Source organism: Eublepharis macularius, chromosome 10 (assembly GCF_028583425.1).
Source record: "Eublepharis macularius isolate TG4126 chromosome 10, MPM_Emac_v1.0, whole genome shotgun sequence".
Lineage (NCBI taxonomy): Eukaryota > Metazoa > Chordata > Lepidosauria > Squamata > Eublepharidae > Eublepharis > Eublepharis macularius.
Window position 1 is genome coordinate 13479456 of NC_072799.1, and position 20326 is coordinate 13499781.

Sequence of the window (20326 nt, forward strand, 5' to 3'; positions counted from 1 at the left end):
CTGGGTCAGATCAATGGGATCCGGGCCTTTGAAATACACAAAAGAGAAAATGCTGTCACGCTTTGTTTTTTTGGAAGAACAAAGTCCAAAAAATTACAAAACTGTCAGTAAATAATATACCCTGCTTTATGAAATCCATTCAGTTTGTAACCAACTTCCGTCTATTAACTTTTTTTTTAAAAAAAATCCAAAATACCAACATTCTAGGAATTGCTAATTAAATGACCAGTTATTGAAAACGAAAGTTGCTGGTATTTTTGGCAATAAAACCTCGAGGGAAGTATCAGATTTTTAAAATATATTGTCCTAGAAGCATTGTTCTGCCCTGGATAGCCTGGGTAAGCCTGATCTCATCGGATCTCAGAAGCTAAGAAGGGTCGGCCTTGGTTAGTAATTGGATGGGAGACCTCCAAACAAGACCAGGGTTGCAGAGGCAGGCAATGGCAAACCCACCTCTGTTCGTCTCTTGCCATGAAAACCCCACCAGGGGTCACCATAAGTCAGCTACGGCTTGAGGGAACTCTCTACCACCACCACTAGAACTATTAGTCTGTTGTCTTTGGAAAGAGAGGAAAAGTGAAGGGAGCTGTGGGGCTATATACAGGTTGTTCCGCACGTTCCCCTCTCTGTATGAAGTGTGGGCATCTGACTCACGCATTTCTTCCTCCTCTTCCCCTCTTCCCGCTCCATTCGTTTTTTCTCCTCTTTCCGTTTTTGCTTCCTGGCGATATTCCAGAATCCACATCTCAGTGCAGATTCCACACCAAGACGGAATGCTCCCCCTTATCTCCACCATGCCCCTGCACAACCTCCACTTCCTCCTGTCAGAGTCCATCTACAGGCACCAGCACGTCTGCTCCAACCTCGTCAGCATCCAGGACCTTAAAGGCATTTCAGGTAATAAATCCTCTCCGTAAATCGTTGGCTGGTGCAATAAAAACTGAAACCTGCTGCAGTAAAGTCACATTAATTAAGCAGATGTTTTTGTTGCCATCCTTCCGGTCTGGCCCTAGAGAGAACCCGGCTTCAGGGATAGATTAAGGGAGGTAGGGAGCCTTTTAGATTGCAGAAGCCCACGGCATTTTCACATCCATGTAGTGCAGCTAGCAAAGCCTTTCTGCTGCTTCCACTGGATCGACAAAACAACTATATACAACTGTGAATCTCTAATTAGTGTTTATATATTGCATATGAAATAACAAACATTTATACCCACAGACAACACCATGAACGTATGTCGATACCCGCCTGAGCAGTTGCAAACTCTTGTTAAAAGAAAGTGCATGACCCACTATAAATAGACCAATTACAAAAGTACAATAAATATCTTCAGTGATCTCCTAGAAATCATTAAACGCATCCTCCGGAAGGTTTGCTGGCAAAAATCTGCAGGTAGTATCTCAGTAGTTTGTATATGGTATTGTTTGTGGATATAAATGTTTGTTATTTCATATGCAATATATAAACATTAATTAGATTTAGACTTAGTAAGGATTCACGGTTGTATGTAGTTGTTTTGTCAGCTCTTGCTCTGTGATTCTCTCCCTTTTTTCCTTTGGCTTACACTGAGTCAGCGTTTTAAACAGCATTCCTCCCTCACGCAAACACACACAAACGCACACGGAATTTGTTGTATGATAAAGTAGCAGCAAAGAATTTTAAGGGAGTCCAACACAGGAAGAAACAATGACACACAAATCCACTAGGAGAACTTTGAACAGACACATTAGGACAGAGAATGGCAGAAGGTACATGAATGTCCCATTCGTGGACCACAGCTTGTTTTCTAATGGTCTGCCAGCTTGCAGCTGGGGTTATCACAGCAAACATTGCACTAAGTGGATCTGATCCAGAAAGGAGGTACTTATATTCTTAAGTAAGAATTACGAATTACTCAAGATCACTTAACACAAATCGGTTGCACTTTAATGTTTAAGGGACCCTGTGCGCTCTTTGCTTTGTACCTCTAGAACACATGGGTGGTAGATGATGGAGATTCTAATTACTGATTGCTTTTTTTTAAAGTAGATAATGCAAGACTGAAATCCATATAGCCTTGTGCCAGGATACCTTGCAGATAATGATTCATCAGGAACTCTGATCAGTCTTAGATTCTATACTGTAATAGATTAATATGCCCCCAGCTTAATGTTTAGGGGAACACGTGACTACTGCAGATCTCCCATTCACCTGCACGGAAATGTTTGGAAAAAGAAATGTGGGACATAATAACAACAACAACATTTGATTTATATACCACCCTTCAGGACAACTTAATGCCCACTAAGAGCGGTTTACAAAGTGTGTTGTTATTATACGCACAGCAATCACCCTGTGAGGTGGATGGGGATGAGAGAGCTCTGAGAGAGCTGTGACTGACCCAAGGTCACCCAGGAGGAGTTGGGAATCAAACCTGGTTCTCCAGATTAGAGTCCTGCCGCACTACACCAGTGTGACGCCATCACATTCCGCACCCCTTCCAAATATCAGCCAATTGATTGGAGCAGGGGAGGGAGGAAACAAGATATACTGAAAGCCAGTTTGGTGTAGTGGTTAAAAGCGGCAGGATTCTAATCTGGAGAGCTGGGTTTGATTCCCCACTCCTCCACTTGAAGCCAGCTGGGTGATCTTGGGTCAGTCACAGCTCTCTCAGAGCTCTCTCAGCCCCACCCACCTCACAGGATGATTGTTGTGGGGATAATAATAATGACATACTTTGTAAACTACTCTGAGAGGGCATTAAGTTGTCTTGAAGGGTGGTATATAAATCTAATATTATTATTATTAGACTGACAGTGTATATTTCATTTTCTAAACATTACCAAGCTGGTTCCAGGATGCCAGGGGGGGGGGGCACCATGTGTGGTTCCCCTGCAGTGTTTAGTCTGAGCCTAGTCTACCAAACCTCTCCCACTGTGGCTCCTTCTGCCAAGGCTGGACTGGCCATTTAACCCACAGGGAAAGTCCCTGCTGGGCCACTGCCATAGAAGCCCACTGGCAAGGACCACTCAGTTCAAAGCTGGCCAGGGATGCTGGCCAGGATGCGAGGTGTTGGCTTACTCAGTGCGGCAACTGGTGAGCTGACACCCATTACTGGTGTTGCCGGCCAGATCTGAATTTAGGCCTTGTGATGCTGGCTTGTCGCACTGTAGGGACACTTTGCCCGGCTTGCTCCTGGGCCACCTAAACTTCCCTGTCCACCCCCCTGCCGTCTGCATTCCTCCTTCCCCGCCTTACCTTCCAGCTGATGTCACCTCCACTTGCCTGCAAATAGAAGCTAGCCAGGCTATTTTACTTATTTAAAACATTTCTGTGTTGACTCTTTACGAGACCCGCTCAAGACGGCTTACAAAATGTGTAAGAATGCCCCAGTTACTATATAACTGCAGGGACACTTTCCAAGTGCTATGAGTTAATCCCTTGTCCAGAATAGAAAACTAGGCCTGGGACTTTGCATGAACAGCATCAAGCCAAAGATGCTGCAAAAACACCAGGTACAGGAATGGTATCTGTTAGAAATAGTTACATTTCTTTTTTTTTTTGTAATTTTTTTTTATTTTTAATATCTAACATAAAAAACTACAACAGACTACAAAAGTACAAGGGGGGGAGGGGAAGGGGGGACTGGGAAAAAGGGAAGAGCAACATACAAACAACAAACGCTACACAACATGTCTTGTATTCCCTTCATGCTGCAATTTTTCTTAAAAGTTAACTTTCTAATATGCTATCAGGTTGGTAGATCTTATACAATACAGACTATATTCAGGATCAGGTTTTCCTCCCCCCCCTACGTCTCGGTCTCAGTTCTCTCTGCGCAGCTGGAGCAGCTGCGCCCGCTCTCTCCTCACCCCCACTTTCCCCTTCAGACTTTGGACTTTCTTCTTGCTGGAACTTCTGATGGTTGAACAAAAAGTCTGTCAGCTGCGCTTCCGATGTAATCTTATAGGTTTGATTCTTATATCTAAACCAGACGCCTTCTGGAAACAACCATTTATATTTTACAACACATTTCCTCAAGAAAGCCGCAAGTCCTTTATACTTAAATCTTCTTTTACGAGCCAAAAATGGAACATCCTTCAATATTTTAACCTTATTGCCCAAATAATCCAAGTCCACATTGTACGAATTATATAAGATGGTGTCCCGAGTCTTCTTAGATGAAAAGTCAATAATAATCTCGCGAGGCAGCAGATGCTTCATTACATACTTTGAAGATGTCCGCCGGACTTCCAAAATATCGCTTTTTAACTCTTCTTTAGTTGCCTTTCCGAATGGCGCCAAAAGTCCAGACACCAAATCTTTTAAATTTTCACTTTGCTCCTCTTTTACATTCTGAAGACGCAGTACCGTTTGGGCACGGTCCACTTGCAATCCTATTATTTGATTCTCCAAAAGCTTCACTTCCTTACTTGTTGCTTTCATGAGTACTACGTTCTCGTGTGCAGACTGCTCTGCTCTGGTCGCTGTTTCTTTAATGGTTTTCACTTCGCTTTCCACTGAATCAACCTTTTGCCCCATTTCATTCAGTTTCGCTACAAAGGGCTGCACAGCATCAAAGACTGCTCGTCTCACCATCTCTTCCAAAGTCTCCCCCTTCCCCTGTAACGTCGCCATCACCAATTTACTCATTGCTGGGCTCTGCTTTTTCGTCGCCATCTTAGGGGGGGGGGTGCCAGCTAAGTTCCGAAACTCCGTGAAGGGGAAGAAATCCGCACCTTCTTAGCTTCAACTCCCACCAATCCTTCGCATACGTTTAGAAATCAGAAGGGATTCGCTTACTTACAGGTTTTCACCTTAAATTTGCTTATTGCCGTTCTCCATGGCGCGGCTGCACGCGATGCGCAGCGCAAGTCTGCCGGCCTCCGTTGGAGCAAACGGGCAATTTACCCCCTGCATTGCTTTCAGGGGGTTCTTCCCGCCGCGCTCCGGACCCCGTCTCCCTCACTGGGAGTCCTGGGGGTTAACCCTCGCGGGTCAACCGCCCAGTCAGGCTGCTCGGACGTTTCCTCCCGGACCTGCAGAGAGGAGCATCCGACATGGCTGGGAAAACGAAACCGAATCAGAAATAGTTACATTTCATTTGGTAGTAGTTACTCAGTCGAAAGTGTTTCCACCAGCATGAAGTAATTAATCCTCCGGCAATAAAATTGTAGAAAAAATAGAACTTACAGTTTATTGAAATAGATTCCATTCATGACAATCTCTTGGAGTAGAAAGAAAGAGTCTTGGTCTAAAGAGTTACTTTCCCTATTTACCAATGGCCAGCTTGTCCGGCATCGAGGCTCAGTGTGGGTGTGTGGCATGCTGAGTTGCTTATTCCATCAGTATCCAGGAGCCCCTGGTACTTCCTGGAGCACTGGATACTGGGCCAAATATATTTTTGTTTCACTGGGCCATTTGGCCCTAATGTTATATCAATAGCAGGTCTCCTCTATTCAAGCAGTAAATGAATTTCAGCAGGAGATCTGATGTAGCTAAAGCATGTTGCGTACACACACAAAAATGTCTCAGTGTCTTGTTTCCACCCCAGAGGCTGGATTCCTGGACGAAGTGACCTACCATAGCATCATTCTGGGACCTGGATATGATCGGCCGTACCAGTTTGATCCCAGTGTGAGAGAGCCAAAGACAATCCAGCTCTACAAACATCTGAACCTGAAGAGCTGCATTTGGACTTTTGATGCTTACTATGACATGACAGAATTAATTGATGTCTGCGGAGGTTCAGTCACTGCAGATTTCCAGGTAGTACCATCTGTAGACCTTTTGAGCTATTGATTTCCTATGATAATGAATGTTAAAGGCCTAACTACACGTTACGCTGTTTATGGGTCTGCTCTGGGTCCTGTTACATGTGCACTAGGAGTTGGAGTTAATTCCAACTGCAGGGAGATCCAACTTGAATGAGGACTGCAAGTGCACAGTTAAACAAGGTTTGTATTCACCACCTTGATGCTGTTTTCCCAACCTGAAATGCTCCAGGGAGTTCTTTGCCCCATTAGAGAAACTTGCACGTACAGATGGACTACATGTATATTGACAGGCTACATGGAACAAAAATAGTGGCTCCAGGGGGCTGTTGCAGGTCAGAAAAATGGGGGTAGGGCTTAAGCCCCTTGCTCCGCACACCATAATCCCAGTCCAAATCGGACCTCTGAACACCTGGGAATTAAGTTTCAACATGTGATTAGCTTTACATGTTGACAGGGTGTGGTCAGACTGGTAACATGCAGTCAGGCCCTAAGTTTTCGAGGTCATAAGTGTGATTTTTCTGCTTCTACTTGAAGCACGATGCAATATCATAAAGTAAGCCTGGTTACATAATTGGGATGTGGATAGAATAAGATTTATATATATAACTGCACTATCTCTGGGCCTCATTTCCATAGCCACCGGAATAACCCTGACCTAGAGGCAGGGAGCGTTAATCACTTTGAAACTCACAAGGCTTTAGAAGCATAGCAGTCGATGGGGCTTACAAAGAACAGCAGTGACCCATTTTCTGTGTGTGTGCTGGTGGTGTTGCGTGTTTTGATAGGTTCGTGATTCAGCTCAGTCCTTCCTGACAGTCCATGTGCCGCTCTACGTGTCCTACATTTACGTGACGGCGCCCAGAGGATGGGCCTCTCTCGAGCACCACACCGAGATGGAGTTTTCCTTCTTTTATGACACTGTTCTCTGGAGAACAGGTAAGCGGTCCACAGGGCCAGCGTGTCCATGGAGGCGGGTCCGGCAGCTGCCTTGAGCAATGAGACACCGGAGGGGGCGCCGGGGGCGGGGGTGCGCACCATGGAGCTGGCGGCAGCAGCGCTGGTGGCTGAGTGGAAGAGCTGGGAAGCTGCCCGCTTGCTGCCCTGGCCGCCTGCAGCATACGGGGTGGTGCGGGGCAACTGAGCGGGAGGGCTGGGTGGCCACCTGCGCGCCGTCTCAGCTGCCTGCCATGCCAATGGGGCCGGCTCACAGCTGCATGCTGTGTGATGTCACACGCAGTGACATCATCACGCAGTCCGGGTGCGTGCATGCGCAAAGTGTGCGTGTGTGGGGTGGCAACAGCCCTGAAGCTGCCCCTGGCCTCAGGAGCCAGAAACTCTGGCACCGGCCCTGGCGGTCCAGTTACTTTTCAGGTGCTGCTTCAGGAAGGAATCTTGCTGGAATCAAAGGAGACCAAAGTGGAGGGCATTAAGTGAGAATTTGAGCATCCATACTGTGGAATTAAAATAGGTTTAGCTGCCTTGTATCCTTTCCTGTGGCTTTGGGAGAAGGTCTCTATAAGCTAGGCAGTATCACCTTGTCTGAAGCGGGCAGGTTTGATTTGATCAGCTCCCCTGATTTCCCCTTCTGTTTTTGTTTTCTAGGCATTCAGACAGACAGTGTCCTTTCGGCCAGACTGCAGATAATAAGGATCTACATCCGAGATGATGGCCGGCTCGTCATTGAGTTCAAGACCCATGCGAAGTTCAGAGGTATCTATGTGCTTGATTTCTACCCAGAGATGGGTCTGAAACCTGCTTGGAGGAAGGTCATACCTTTTGCCCTAGATTTGACCCCTATCCCTAATCCAATTTACTGAGGTTTTCTGAGTCAGGGAGACAGGTACTCCCCACATGCTCACCTTTATTATTTCTTCATTCTCCCCAGGGTTAAATACCTTTTGGTATTAATAGAAGTTTTCAAGGCTACGCTCAGAGATGCAGGGCCAGAGATGACAGGTCTAGTCAGCCAGGCCTGTGGCTTTCCACGCTGACAGGACCAGGCTGAGTCAGATGTCTGTCTAATTTTAATCCTGCCCTTCCTCCAAGGATCCCAGGGCAGCATTTGTGGTTCTGCCCTTCCCAGAGCCTGTGTGTGGAACACTCACCTTGGGCATGGAAGCTGGCAGGTTCTGCGAGGGAATAAGAGGGGCTGAGGGTGAATGAAGGACAGAGGAAAGAATTGCAGCAGCAGAGCTAGTTTGGTGTAGTAGTTAAGAGTGGCAGGACTCTAATCTGGAAAACCGAGTTTGATTCCCCACTCCTCCGCTTGAAGCCACTGGGTGACCTTTAATAACAACAACAGCAACATTCGATTTATATACTGCCCTTCAGGATGACTTTACACCCACTCAGAGTGGTTTACAAACTATGCCATTATTATCCCCACAACAAAACACCCTGTGAGGTGGGTGGGGCTGAGAGAGCTCTGAGAAGCTGTGACTGACCCAAGGTCACCCAGGTGGCTTCAAGTGGAGGAGTGGGGAATCAAACCCAGCTCTCCAGATTAGAGTCCCACACTCTTAACCACTACACCAAACTGTCAGTCACAGCTCTTCCAGAGCTCTCTCAGTCCCACCCACCTCACAGGGTGATTGTTGTGGTGGGGATAATGACAACATACTTTGTAAACCACTCTGAGTGGGGGTTAACTTGTCCTGAAGGTCAGTATATAAATCAATTGTTATAACGTTATTATGCTCCCTCTCTTCTCCTTTTCATACCACTGCAAGGAGGCAAGCTGAGAGCTTCCTCTTCCAACTCACCCTGTTCTGCTCCTGGCCTTACAACCCTGCAAGAGAGTCAAGATCAATCTTTGGATCTCAGCCCAAAGCCTGAGAAGCGTTGGGTTAAATGATTTCAGAAAATAGGGCTAGAGATCTTTTGTCTGAGTATGGGAGGAACGTTGGACTCAGTATAAAGGAGTGAACGATTAGAATCAGGGCTTTTTTTCTGGGAAAAGAGGTGGTGGAACTCAGTGGGTTGCCCTCGGAGAAAATGGTCACATGGCTGGTGGCCCCGCCCCCTGATCTCCAGACAGAGGGGAGTTTAGATTGCCCTCTGTGCCATGGTGCGGATGGCAATCTCAACTCCCCTCTGTCTGGAGATCAGGGGGCGGGGCCACCAACCATGTGACCATTTTCAAGAGGTTCCGGAACTCCATTCCACCGAGTTCCAGCTGAAAAAAAGCCCTGATTAGAATGAATAAGATATGACCCCTGTACAAGGGATTTTCTGAAGTTGTCTCTCACACACAAGTACTTCCCCCCCCCCACCCCAAACTTATGTTGCAGCCCTGAGAAATCAATGGGCTTAGAAAGGAGGAACTTTGCATAGGATTGCAATTTTCACCAGCACCAACAACTGTTATGATGCTAGAATAGTTTGCCCATCACTACTGTTACTACTATACTATTAATATTCTGTATAAAATAAGCTCTGTTCTGCAAACTAGACTAGGAGCTTGATCCTTGTAACCAAGCTGAATCATGAACTCAACCCTGAATCATGCACAGGACAATTCCTGATGGAACACCACACATTGCCGGATGCGAAATCTTTCATAATGACTCCTGACCACCTGGGAGGGATCGAGTTCGACCTGCAGCTGTTATGGAGTGGCCAGACTTTCGATTCTCCTTATCAACTCTGGAGAGCCACCAGCAGCTATAGCAGGTAAAGGAAAAGGAAAGCTGCGATGTGCTGCCGTTGAAATTACTGTCCTGGATGGCTCTGGGTATGTTGTGTTGAACTGTGTTCCATTGAGACGCCCAGGTCAGGACAGGGCAGGGCAGAGCTAGAGAAGGCTATGGCTGGTTCTAGGATCTTGGAGAAACTGGGCAATGATGCAAGCTATTAGGGATCTGTAGTGTGGAAAAATTTCTCTTCTTTTTTCTTATTATAAATACATTTTACTTCAGTTTATAAATTCAAAATACAATCATATAATCACTATACCATACATCCAGGCCCAACAAGATTTGTTATCTTTTCACCAGGCCTGTAAGTAGACATGGGCACGAACAGAAAAAAAAATGAACATGGTGTTCGTTGTTCGTTGCCATCCACGAACAATGAACAGTGAACATTGATGAACATGATCCTGTCACGAAAATTGTTCATTGTTCGTGGGGGCCAGCAGGCTCTCCTCCATCCATCAAGATCCCTACTGCACCATTCCCAGAAACCCTACCTGAGCAGGCAGCAGGAAAGGTACCAATAATAAATAATAGCTTGATCCCAGCGCCTGGCAGCAGCCCTGGAACCTGAAGGAGTAGATCCCTATCCCACCACACACAAAGAAAATTCAAGCTCCAATGCACTCACCCTGTCTGTCTCTCTAACAGCAGCTGTCTCTCCCTAAAAGCCAGATCTGGGAGCCCCCCTCCCCTCTGGTCTTTTCCTCTTGTAACGAATTTGGAGCTCCAGTCCACACATGGAAGGAAGACCTATCAAGCTAAATTGGGCTTAGATTGGGGCTTCCAGGGCAACAGCAGGAGTTCAGTCAGAGTTCAGACAATCCCTGCCTAAGTTGCCAAGGGAATTGATTGCAGGTGCCAGACTGGCTTGACGAACAGCAACGAACAGCAACGAACGAGGCTTGCAATGACCACCTGTTCGTTTAGAATGGGGCTTCACACACGAACAGCAGATTGGGCTGTTTGTGGGTTTTTTAAGTTCTTATTGCTCTTTGTGCCCATCTCTACCTGTAAGACAGAGATGTTCCACCAGGCATATGGTTGAAGCTGGGCTATCGGTGAGCTTTCCTGTCGGTTTCCTGTTGTGGGGTAAATGTGACACCCCGCTCTGGTTTTCCACCAACAGGACCACTGCTGCTCTTCACCTCCCACCCCATAGAAATGTTTTATTGGGGCTGGGTAATATGGGCCGCTGTCTGGAGTTTTTATGGCTGATTGTATGTTATTGATGGTTTTAATGTAATATTTTAATATAAATTTAATATTGATGTTATCCACTCTGAGGCTGTTCGCAAGGAGAGCAAACTACAAGTCAAATAAATCAAATCAGTCTGCTATATTCTACTTCTGCATTTATCTACATAAAACATAAACTAGAAATACACATTTTATTATAAACCTAAACTAACATCATTCAAATAATTTAATTCATATAATTCATGTTATTTGTAAAGACTTGCCTTATATATTCCTGATTTTCCACTTCTGTTTCAATATTTCTATATTATCTTTCGTCTTATCTTTTTCCCAATAATGATTGTGTTATAAACATATATTGGAAACATATATTGCCGATCTCTTAACCTGTTCTTGTTTAAAACTCAAAATTCTTATTTATTCTTGATTTTTAACTAAGTAGTCAAAAAACGCTTTCCATTTTTCTTGAAATTCTGAGGTCGGTCAGTTATATATATAAGATGTTAATTTTGCCATCATGGCATATTCATGTAATTTATTCTTCCGTCCCTTCAAATCTGGACATTTTTCTTCCTTACATTTTGCTGCAAAAATCACTTTTGCCGCTGTCACCATATACTTGAATAATTTACCAAAAATTTCTAAGGGGAAGCCTAGAGGAGAGCAGCAAGGGCGAGTAAGGAGACGGAACTCTTCCCTGAGTGGTGGTGATGAGAGGCTGTTAGCTCACCAAGGCCTTGGCTGGCTAGTCATAGAGTTAGATGCAGCAGGGCCAAGTACATGCAGGGGAGTCAGTGGGAGCGGCCCCTCATCCCTTCCTTGTTGAGAGGAGAATAATTCAGGCCTACTTACCCTAACCTCCAAGGTAGCATTTCCCCCAGATCTTAAGCCGTTTGCACACGTCTTGCCTGTGGAACATCGAGCGGAAGACCCGGAAGACAGCGTCTTCTCTTGTGAAATCACACTAGGAAGATGCTGTTATCTGGGAGTTTTGCATGAAATCGTGCAAAACTCCCGGATAACATTAACAGCATCTTCCTGATGCGATTTCGCACGAGAAGACGCTGTCTCCCAGGTCTTTCGCGCGATGTTCCACAGGCAGGTAAGACGTGTGGAAACGGCCCTTATTTCATTTTTAAAAAATCCTTCACTTATACTCTGCCTTTCTCAGCAAAGCAGTTTACATCATTCTCCTCACCTCCATTTTATCATCAGAACAATCCTGTGAGGTAGGTTAAGCTGCAAACTGGCAAGCTTCCGAGCGTGGAGTCGAACTAGGGACTCCCACATCCTAATCTGACACTCTAACCACTACACAAAGCTGCCTCTGTTTTTTTTTACATTCTGGAGCCCTCTGTACGAGCATGCTAAACTGGGCCTTCAAAGTTTGGTTCCTGTGTTTGTTTTTGGGTTGACTAATCTTCCTGAGGCTAGCATCCATTTTGTCCCATGAGAAAAAGTGTTTTGCTAATAAACGACTCTCAGCCTGATACAGTATCTATGGTGCGTTCTCTCTGTTTCCAGGAAGGATTACTCAGGAGAATATACCATCTACTTAATACCGTGTACAGTACAGCCCACGCAGTCATGGGTTGATCCGGGAGACAAGCCATTTCCCTGTACTGCTCATGCTCCAGAAAAGTAAGAAAACACATTCACTGTACTTTTGTTGCGTTTGTGGTCAGATTCACTATGCCTGGGCGCATATTCTGTGTGTCTGTTTATCTAGCTATACACACACACACACACCAATTAAAAAAAAAAAGTTGCTACCATTCCATCCTCGTGTGCCAAAGACACAAAACCAAGGCAGGGCAGATACGGGCAAAATCTTCCATACAGGGAAGATACGGGCAAAATATTTCAGCTTGAGGGCTTCATCTGGGTTGCAGTCCACTTTGGAAGCTCTGAAGTGGATGCCTGATCTTCCACTAGTGCTGGAAACAGGAAGAACTAGCATCCAACTCAGAGGCCCTCAAAGCAGGACAAGTCTCCCATTCAGTTGTCCTTAACGGCACTTGGCCTGTTTGTCAGTATTTCAGGAGCATTGCCGACACTGCAGGCCAGCAGGCCAGCATTCCTGACACAGCTTGTGTTCCTGACACAGCTTGAGGACCCCATGAGAAGCTCCTGCAGGCGGGATGTGAATGTCTAGACCATCATTTGTGTATATCTGATGTAGGGTCTAGCTCAGTTCGGCTCTTAATGATTTAGGTCGCAAGGAGGAGGCAGTGTCCCCAAATGCATTTCTTTACTTGGGGACCCTGTTGCAATTGGGAACACTCTTGTGGGTGACGGCGAAACCTGTCCTCCAGCCCTGACAGTGGGTGACCAGCCACCACCGGCAGGGAAACTGAATGGGCTGGGGGAGAATTTGCATTAAAAGTCCTCTGAGCCCTCTAAGGAGCCATGCGGATACCAAGCCTTCCTTCCCCGTGCAGTTTCCCCACCTTTATCATAATGATAAACATTTGCCAGTTTTAAAGATTTTGCTGGTAGGGTATTAAAAAAAAGTTTTTAAAAAAGCATTTGAAGAAACATGCACAGATTTATTTCATTGTTTTTAACTGCTTGTTTGGTGGTGGAGAGTGCCGTCAAGTCATAGCTGACTTCTGGCGCCCCCTGGTGGGGTTTTCCTGGCAAGAGTCTAACAGAGATGGTTTGCCATTGTCTGGCTGTGCAGCCCTGGTCTCCGTTGGAGGCCTCCCATCCAATTACTGACCAAGTCTGACCCTGCTTAGCTTCTGAGCTCTGGCTCACCTGGGCTATTCAAGAAATTTAAAAAAAATTTAAAAAATTTAAATTAAAAAAAAAAAAACTTGGTTGGTTGGTTCGTTGGTTTGTTTGTTCATTCGTTCATCTGACAGGTGACCAGAAAAACCTGCTCAATGTCAATGATTTTCTCAAGCCACCAGTGTAGTGGGTTCCTGTTCTTTCCCATGCTTAAAAAAATAATTGGCACAAACTTATCAGGGGCATTCTATGTAGTTTAGTTTAAACAAATCCTTTGAGAATATTGTTGCAAGTGTATCTGATAGTTCAAGACCACTCGGGAATGCTGAGCATTGGACAGGTTAAAAACAGGCTCAAATCGATGGTCGTAGGGGATCACAATCTTTCCTTTCTACTGAGCTTCAGAAAGGACTGAGACCCCTTTTCTTGGACTATGTCCAACGACGTGGCAGCCCCTTGACTCTGTTAATGCCAGCTGTCAAATTAAAATGGCGAGGGAGAAAGGGAAAGAGAATCTTGCCAATGGGCCATTCTAGATGGAGCTCCTGTTCTTATAAAGGTAATATTTCTGGGTGTCCCTCCAAGTTTTAGCCCTAGTGAAGTTCAATAAGGCATCTGTCCCATGGAATGGAAGTGAGCTTGGTTAGTTTTGCCACAGGGGGACAACCTGTCATTAAAAAAAAATTGTCGGTGGCATGAACTGGATGAGCTTGAGGATATACCCGTTTAAGACAGAAGGGAAAAAATGAAACTTGGAGACTGGGGATTCCAAACTATGCAGAAAAGCAAAGAAGGGCTTGTAGGTATGCCTGGTTATGATATCCTGGGTATGATCAGTAGGCAGGATACTGCTACCCAGTTCAGGAAGCAAGATCAATGGCAAAACAGGGCTGAGTTAATTGAAATCCCCATGCAGAATTGCAAGATCTGGGAGAAGATGTGCACCAGCCCATCTGAGCAATTAACTGTAATTGTTAAGAAATTATTTCATTTGCCGTCTCTTCTCCCTCCCTTTCCTTTCTTCCCCATTTAGATTTTTGATCCCAATTGCCTTTCAGCAAACGAACCGGCCAGTTCCTGTCGTATATTCCCTCAACACCGAATTTCAGCTCTGTAATAATGAAAAAGTGTTTCTGATGGACCCAACCAAATCGGAAATGTCCATGGAAGAGATGGACTACAAAGGAGCTTTCTCAAAGGGTAGGGCTTGCTTTCCTATCAGCAGGACAAAATCTTCTTCACTTGGCAGCCAATTGCATCACAAGGCAGGTATCAAGTGGTGATGTCCAGCCATTGAAACACCTGGAAAGTTTTTTTTCCCCGTTGACCAAAGTTCCTCATCATAAATAGAACAAGTGGCTTGCAGAAAGCCATGATCCATGAGTATGGAATGCTGCAGAAGTTCCTCCTGGACAAATGCCAGACACATGCAAAAGGGCTGGATTGCAAGCTAAAGGGTCACACAGAAGTCTAACTGGAGCATTCTGGAAGTTGAGAAATTGCTGTTTCCTTTTTTTTTTATACAGACATGAGCCCTTCCCAAAAGGTTCTGGGAATTGCAGGCCTACAAAGTAGGCTCTGAGAGGGCTCTCTACAGAATTATATGGTAGAACTACAAACCTCAGAATTCTTTGCTCCATCATCTTAGAAAGCTCATAACAGTGATTACAGTGCTGTGATTACAAGGCCCTTTTCACACTACTCACTGGCTTCCGAAACATCACGAGATATAGCGCAAAAAACACGGAAGATAGTGTCTTCTCGCGCGAGTTTTGCACAACATTGCAAGAAGAAGACGCTATCTTCTGTGTTTTTTGCGCTACATCTCGCGATGTTTCAGAAGCTGGTGAGTAGTGTGAAAAGGACCCAAGCATCTGTGAAATTCTCAGGATGCTTACTTTCCTTCAGGAGGTATCCAGTGCAAGATTACAGACACCCAAGGCTGAGCTCTTCTCCCAGAAGCTTTGTTTTAGCCTATTTTAGTTAGTCTAGTTTTACCCAGTTTTGGTCTATTCTATCTAGTTTAATCTACCCTTTCCCCTTATTCCACCCTCCATGTTCTTATCAGGGGAGTTATACTTTTCTTTTGCCTTTTTAAAAATCTACTCCAACCTTATTAGATATATTGAGGTTTCGTAGTTCTTTTTTCTTTTACCTTATTGGTGCCTTGGTTTGGTTTGTTAACCTGCCAACGGCAACAACTCCTTTCCCGGCTCCCCTCTCCTGTTAAATCAGGAGATGGGTGGGGAGGCTGTATATAGATGCTGGTCTGCTTCCTTCTACTTTTATAAACCTCTTCTAATTTATTAACCTCTCTATTAATCTTTCACTTTACTTCAGGACCCTTCCTTGCTTTTCCTTTTTTCCCCAGAGGTCAAAGAGAAATCGAGCAAGTGGAAGGTTTTCTTTCTTGACCCAGTTTGGTGTAGTGGTTAAGAGCACAGGACTCTAATCTGGAAAGCCGGGTTTGATTCCCCACTCTTCCACTTGTAGCCAGCTGGGTGACCTTGGGCTAGTCACAGCTCTCTCTCGAGCTCTCTCAGCTCCCCCCCCCCACCTCACAGGGTGTTTTGTTGTGGGGATAATAATGACATACTTTGTAAACTGCTCTGAGTGAGCATGAAGTTGTCCTGAAGGGTGGTATATAAATCGAATGTTGTTGTTGTTGTTGTTATTTCTCTTAATACATGGATTAATTAGGGGTGTTTTTTTTCAAGGCTGATCTTGCTTTGAGCAACTCATGTGGTCAGTTGGCTCGGCACACAAGCTGAGAGTTGTGCTTCTGAATCTTGTAGAACATTGCAAACAACCCCTGGAGACACTGCTTGCCATCCTTGCTATTAAAGTTCTCTATTCTCTCTATGCTGTGCTATTTTTTTAAAAAATCATATCATCAATCTGACTCTGGTATGTTCTCTTTCATCTGCCTGACTCCGGTGTGTTTCTTTTCCTCAGGTCAAATCCTGTATGGCCGAGTGATGTGGAACCCTGAACAAAACCTCAACTCTGCCTACAAGCTGCAGCTGGAGAAAGTCTATCTCTGCACTGGGAAGGATGGCTACGTGCCTTTTTTTGACCCCACTGGGACCATATATAATGAAGGACCACAGTATGGATGCATCCAGCCCAGCAAACACCTGAAACACAGATTTCTATTGCTGGTATGTGCTGCTGGTTGAGCCTTCCTGTAAGATGCTTGGAATTGTGACTTTCTTGGACTTGGAATGAATATAATCAACTGCTTTACCACACATCTGGGCTTGCTGTGTAGTAAAACATTTCTGGCCATTTGGGAGGTTGATAACAAAGGATGGCTATGAACAATGATTTGCCCAAAGGTAAATTTGCCATGGTATATATGTAACTGCTTGACCAATGCAGATTCAGTTCCACTGTTTGACAAAACAAAACCATCTGCCTCAGATGGCCAATTTGGGGAGGTAACGGAGAGCAGCAAATTGCCACACATTTAATTTTGTTGTTCTAATGTTACTGCCACAGTGAGGGGGGAGGGGGTGGTGGTGGAGGTGGAAAGTGCCCTCAAGTCAGAGTAGACTTATGGCGACCCCTGGTGGGGGTTTCGTGGCAGAGGGGGGAGGTAATGGGGATTTTTTGCCTCAGGTACCAAATGGTGTTGGGCTGCTTCTAGTTAACCAGTTGCTCATATTTTCCTGCCAAGTGGCTGTGGCGATTTCACAAGCAGATGTGTAATAAAATGATCTACAACTGCCTAGAATACATTCCCATCTAGAGGTTAAATCTAGAATCAACCTCCCCATACTCTAGAACCCTCATGTTCTAAAATGGCATTTGAGGTAAATGTGCAGAATTTGACTTAATGGTTTGCATCCTAAGCAATGTGAGCGGATTTATACTAGAGGAAGGCCAAGTCCCTGGCCACTCATGACATCTTCTGATAATTTTGGAAAGTTTAAAAAAAAAACTGGGCAGAGCTCGTGGCAGAACTGTCTAAATTAAAAATGCCCTTTTTAGGGCATAGTACCTCACCGGGGCAGAGAGAAATGAAAGAATGTGTGATGAATTATTGGGGATGTGTGAGCCAGCCACCGTCAAATACGTAAGGATTGCAAGTCCTCAACTAGAGAGCAGGATGAATAGTCTGGATAAAAGCCAGGAGTTTGCAGAGCATCATCCAAAATGTTACATCGGAATTCCTTAATTTCTCAACTGTCTTTCTCCTCAGTGCAAACTTTTTCTCCAGGAAATGACATCCAACCAGTAATTTTTCTGGTTAAGAAATGTTGCTTCCAACCTCCATAGCACTGAGAGCCCCCTGGACTACATGCAGCTTGTTTTCACATTCTGCTTTCTTCATATTGCAGGACCGGAATCAACCAGAAGTGACCGACAGGTACTTCCATGATGTACCTTTCGATGCCTGTTTTGCCTCTGATTTACCAGATTTCCATCAGGTCACGAGCATGCCCGGAGTAGATGGCTTCATCATGAAGGTGGATGCGCTCTACAAGGTATGTGACATCCAGCTCAAACGCCATTATTTAAACTGGTATGCCGTGAAGCCCTTCCTCCTTACTTTTGATGTGTGGCACTTGGCTCGTTTTTATGAATAATTCATTTGCTTTGGAGCCAAGTCCCTTAATTTAAAATTAGGTTCTGGGGCTAAGTAAAGGGAATTTTAGGTGAAGCACATAGTAAAGTTCCAAAGTAGGGTTGGAAGGCACATGATACCGCAGTCTTGCAGGAGCTAAGCAGATGTGGGTCTGGCCGCTATCTGGATAGGAGATCTCCAGAGAACCCACAACACATGTCACATTTCATCCCACAATGAGAGAAAGATAGGATATGCACGTACAAATATGCCACCAAGTCACAATCGACTTTTGGTAATCCCAGCAAGGGGTTTTCATGGCAAGCGAAAACCAGGTTTGCCATTGCCTTCCTCCGCAGAGTCTTCTGTGGTGGTCTTTCATCCAAGCACCAACCCTGCTTAGCTTCTGAGGTCTGATGAGATCAGGCTATGCCATACCATTCCACGTCCCAGAGATGAGAGATAAATGTACAAACAAAGTCTTTGGATTTTTTTTCTTTTGCCTAGGTGGAAGCTGGACACCAGTGGTACCTTCAAGTGATCTATGTCATTGGTCCTGAGGCCATCACAGGCCCACGAGTCCCACGCTCCCTCGTACACCAGCTGAAACGCAATCGTCGGGATCTTGTGAACAACAAGGGTGGCTTGGCTCTGGATGACTCTTTGATTTACGACAATGAAGGAGACCAAGTCAAGAATGGCACCAACATGAAGTCGCTCAACCTGGAGCGCCAAGAGGCGGTGGCTGCCGCCTCTTTGTCACAGACAGGGGCTTCCATCGGCAGCGCCTTTGCAGCCACGATGCTCCTGTTCCTCGTGCTCTTGGTCATTTGCTTTGTGACCCGGAAGTGTCGGAAACACAGGAAAAAGAAAAAGTCCGCAACAGACAGCATGGAGGAGTATCCCCTCAATACCAAAGTGGAAGCAGCAGCAAAGAGAAACACGGAGAGGGTAGAAAAGAATGTAAATAGACAGTATTGTACGGTGAAGAACTTGAATATACTTTACGACAATGAAGGGGCCTACAAGGTCAAAGGGGCAAAGGTCAAGCAAGTTAACTTGGAGGTGAAAGTTCACAACAATTTACATGATGGAACAGAAGTTTAACAGCGCACAGATTTCTTTTTGTAACATCTTTTTATAAATTGTAAAAAAAAAAAAAGTATATAAGTTTTTTAAAGAAAAAAACCATCTTGGTATTTTTATAAATAATCTTGTAAGAAAAGGGAAGAATTACACCTTACGGTTTTTGTTTGCTGGAGTGGTGAACGAGCAACATGTCCCTGCATGCTTCTACTCCACAACGGAGCTACCTCACTGAAAGGAGAACCGCGTGAAATGCCTGAGTCAGGTTATGCGAAATTGCATTTCTTGGGTCACCTTCCCAACAGCATTCCAGTCACCCAACCTAGAGGGCTCCCAAATCTCTACGGTTCTATTTATTGTACTCCCACTGCAGAAGGTGTCGTTCTTTTTTGGGGGAAAAATTGCAGGGTGCCACATCCTCACGAGGCCCAACTGGAGGTGGGAAAAGCACAGTCCTGCACTCATGGGTGAGAGACGACAATCTTTGCCCCAAGACATTTCTGCACGAGAGTTGGCCATCACCGGGTTTTTGTTTCAGCCAGAGGCTGCTGTGACTCCAGATGTACTCGCACTGCAGCATCAGTTCTCCAGTTCTCCAGCTCCTAAATGGAGCAAGAAATATGTCACAAAGTGTGATTGAATTACTTTTCTTGGGCCAGTTCCTGTGCAATGCCTCGGACATGTGTGTGGCTCCTGCCAAATGGTGTTCTCTCAGAGACACGACTGATGGCTTCACTTGGGTTGTATGTTCGCAGCTCCTGGGATTTCCAGCTAACAAGTGATAGCTTGCTTGGTTGTGGGAAATGGTTATTGTAAATCACCTTTTAAGTACAGAGCTTTAATCAACAGAGGGAAGCCAGAGATAATGTTTATAGCTTGATTATCATCTCCTTAACTGTTTGTGTAAACTGGCCCAAGGAGACAGGGAATATTGATTCTTCTGACTGCCCAAGGTAGGAGTTCTGCAATTTTGAAAAATTGGCCAAGATAAACACTGAAAAGCAGCTACATAAAGAACATCCTGCCCCAATGCGGATTCAGAAAAAGTAAAAAAAAAATCCAGCTAGGAATTTCTTTATTAAACTGCCATTAATTTTGGAAACAAAAAAATATTCTGTGCCAAACTTCTTGTTTAACTTTATTTATCACATAACAACATTGGGGATTTATATTTCTAGTTAGTGTATCTTATAGTGTGCCCTGACCTGGATAGCCCAGGTGAGCCTGATCTTGTCAGATCTCAGAAACTGAGCAAGATCTGCCTTGGTTAGTAATTGGATGGGAGACCT

At 45.0% G+C, this 20326-nt stretch overlaps 1 protein-coding gene across 1 annotated transcript in view; it reads left to right on the forward strand.

Moving 5' to 3' along the window:
- Positions 1-19093, forward strand: part of FRAS1 (Fraser extracellular matrix complex subunit 1) — a 217964-nt gene extending 198871 nt beyond the window's left edge. The window contains exons 57-66 of the mRNA XM_054990228.1: positions 737-897; positions 5534-5748; positions 6542-6692; positions 7359-7466; positions 9269-9428; positions 12173-12289; positions 14415-14581; positions 16337-16542; positions 17725-17871; positions 18459-19093. Coding sequence (XP_054846203.1) covers positions 737-897; positions 5534-5748; positions 6542-6692; positions 7359-7466; positions 9269-9428; positions 12173-12289; positions 14415-14581; positions 16337-16542; positions 17725-17871; positions 18459-19058 — 2032 coding nt within the window. The 3' untranslated portion in view covers positions 19059-19093. The remainder of the gene's footprint in view (positions 1-736; positions 898-5533; positions 5749-6541; positions 6693-7358; positions 7467-9268; positions 9429-12172; positions 12290-14414; positions 14582-16336; positions 16543-17724; positions 17872-18458) is intronic.
- Positions 19094-20326: the final 1233 nt, after the last annotated feature.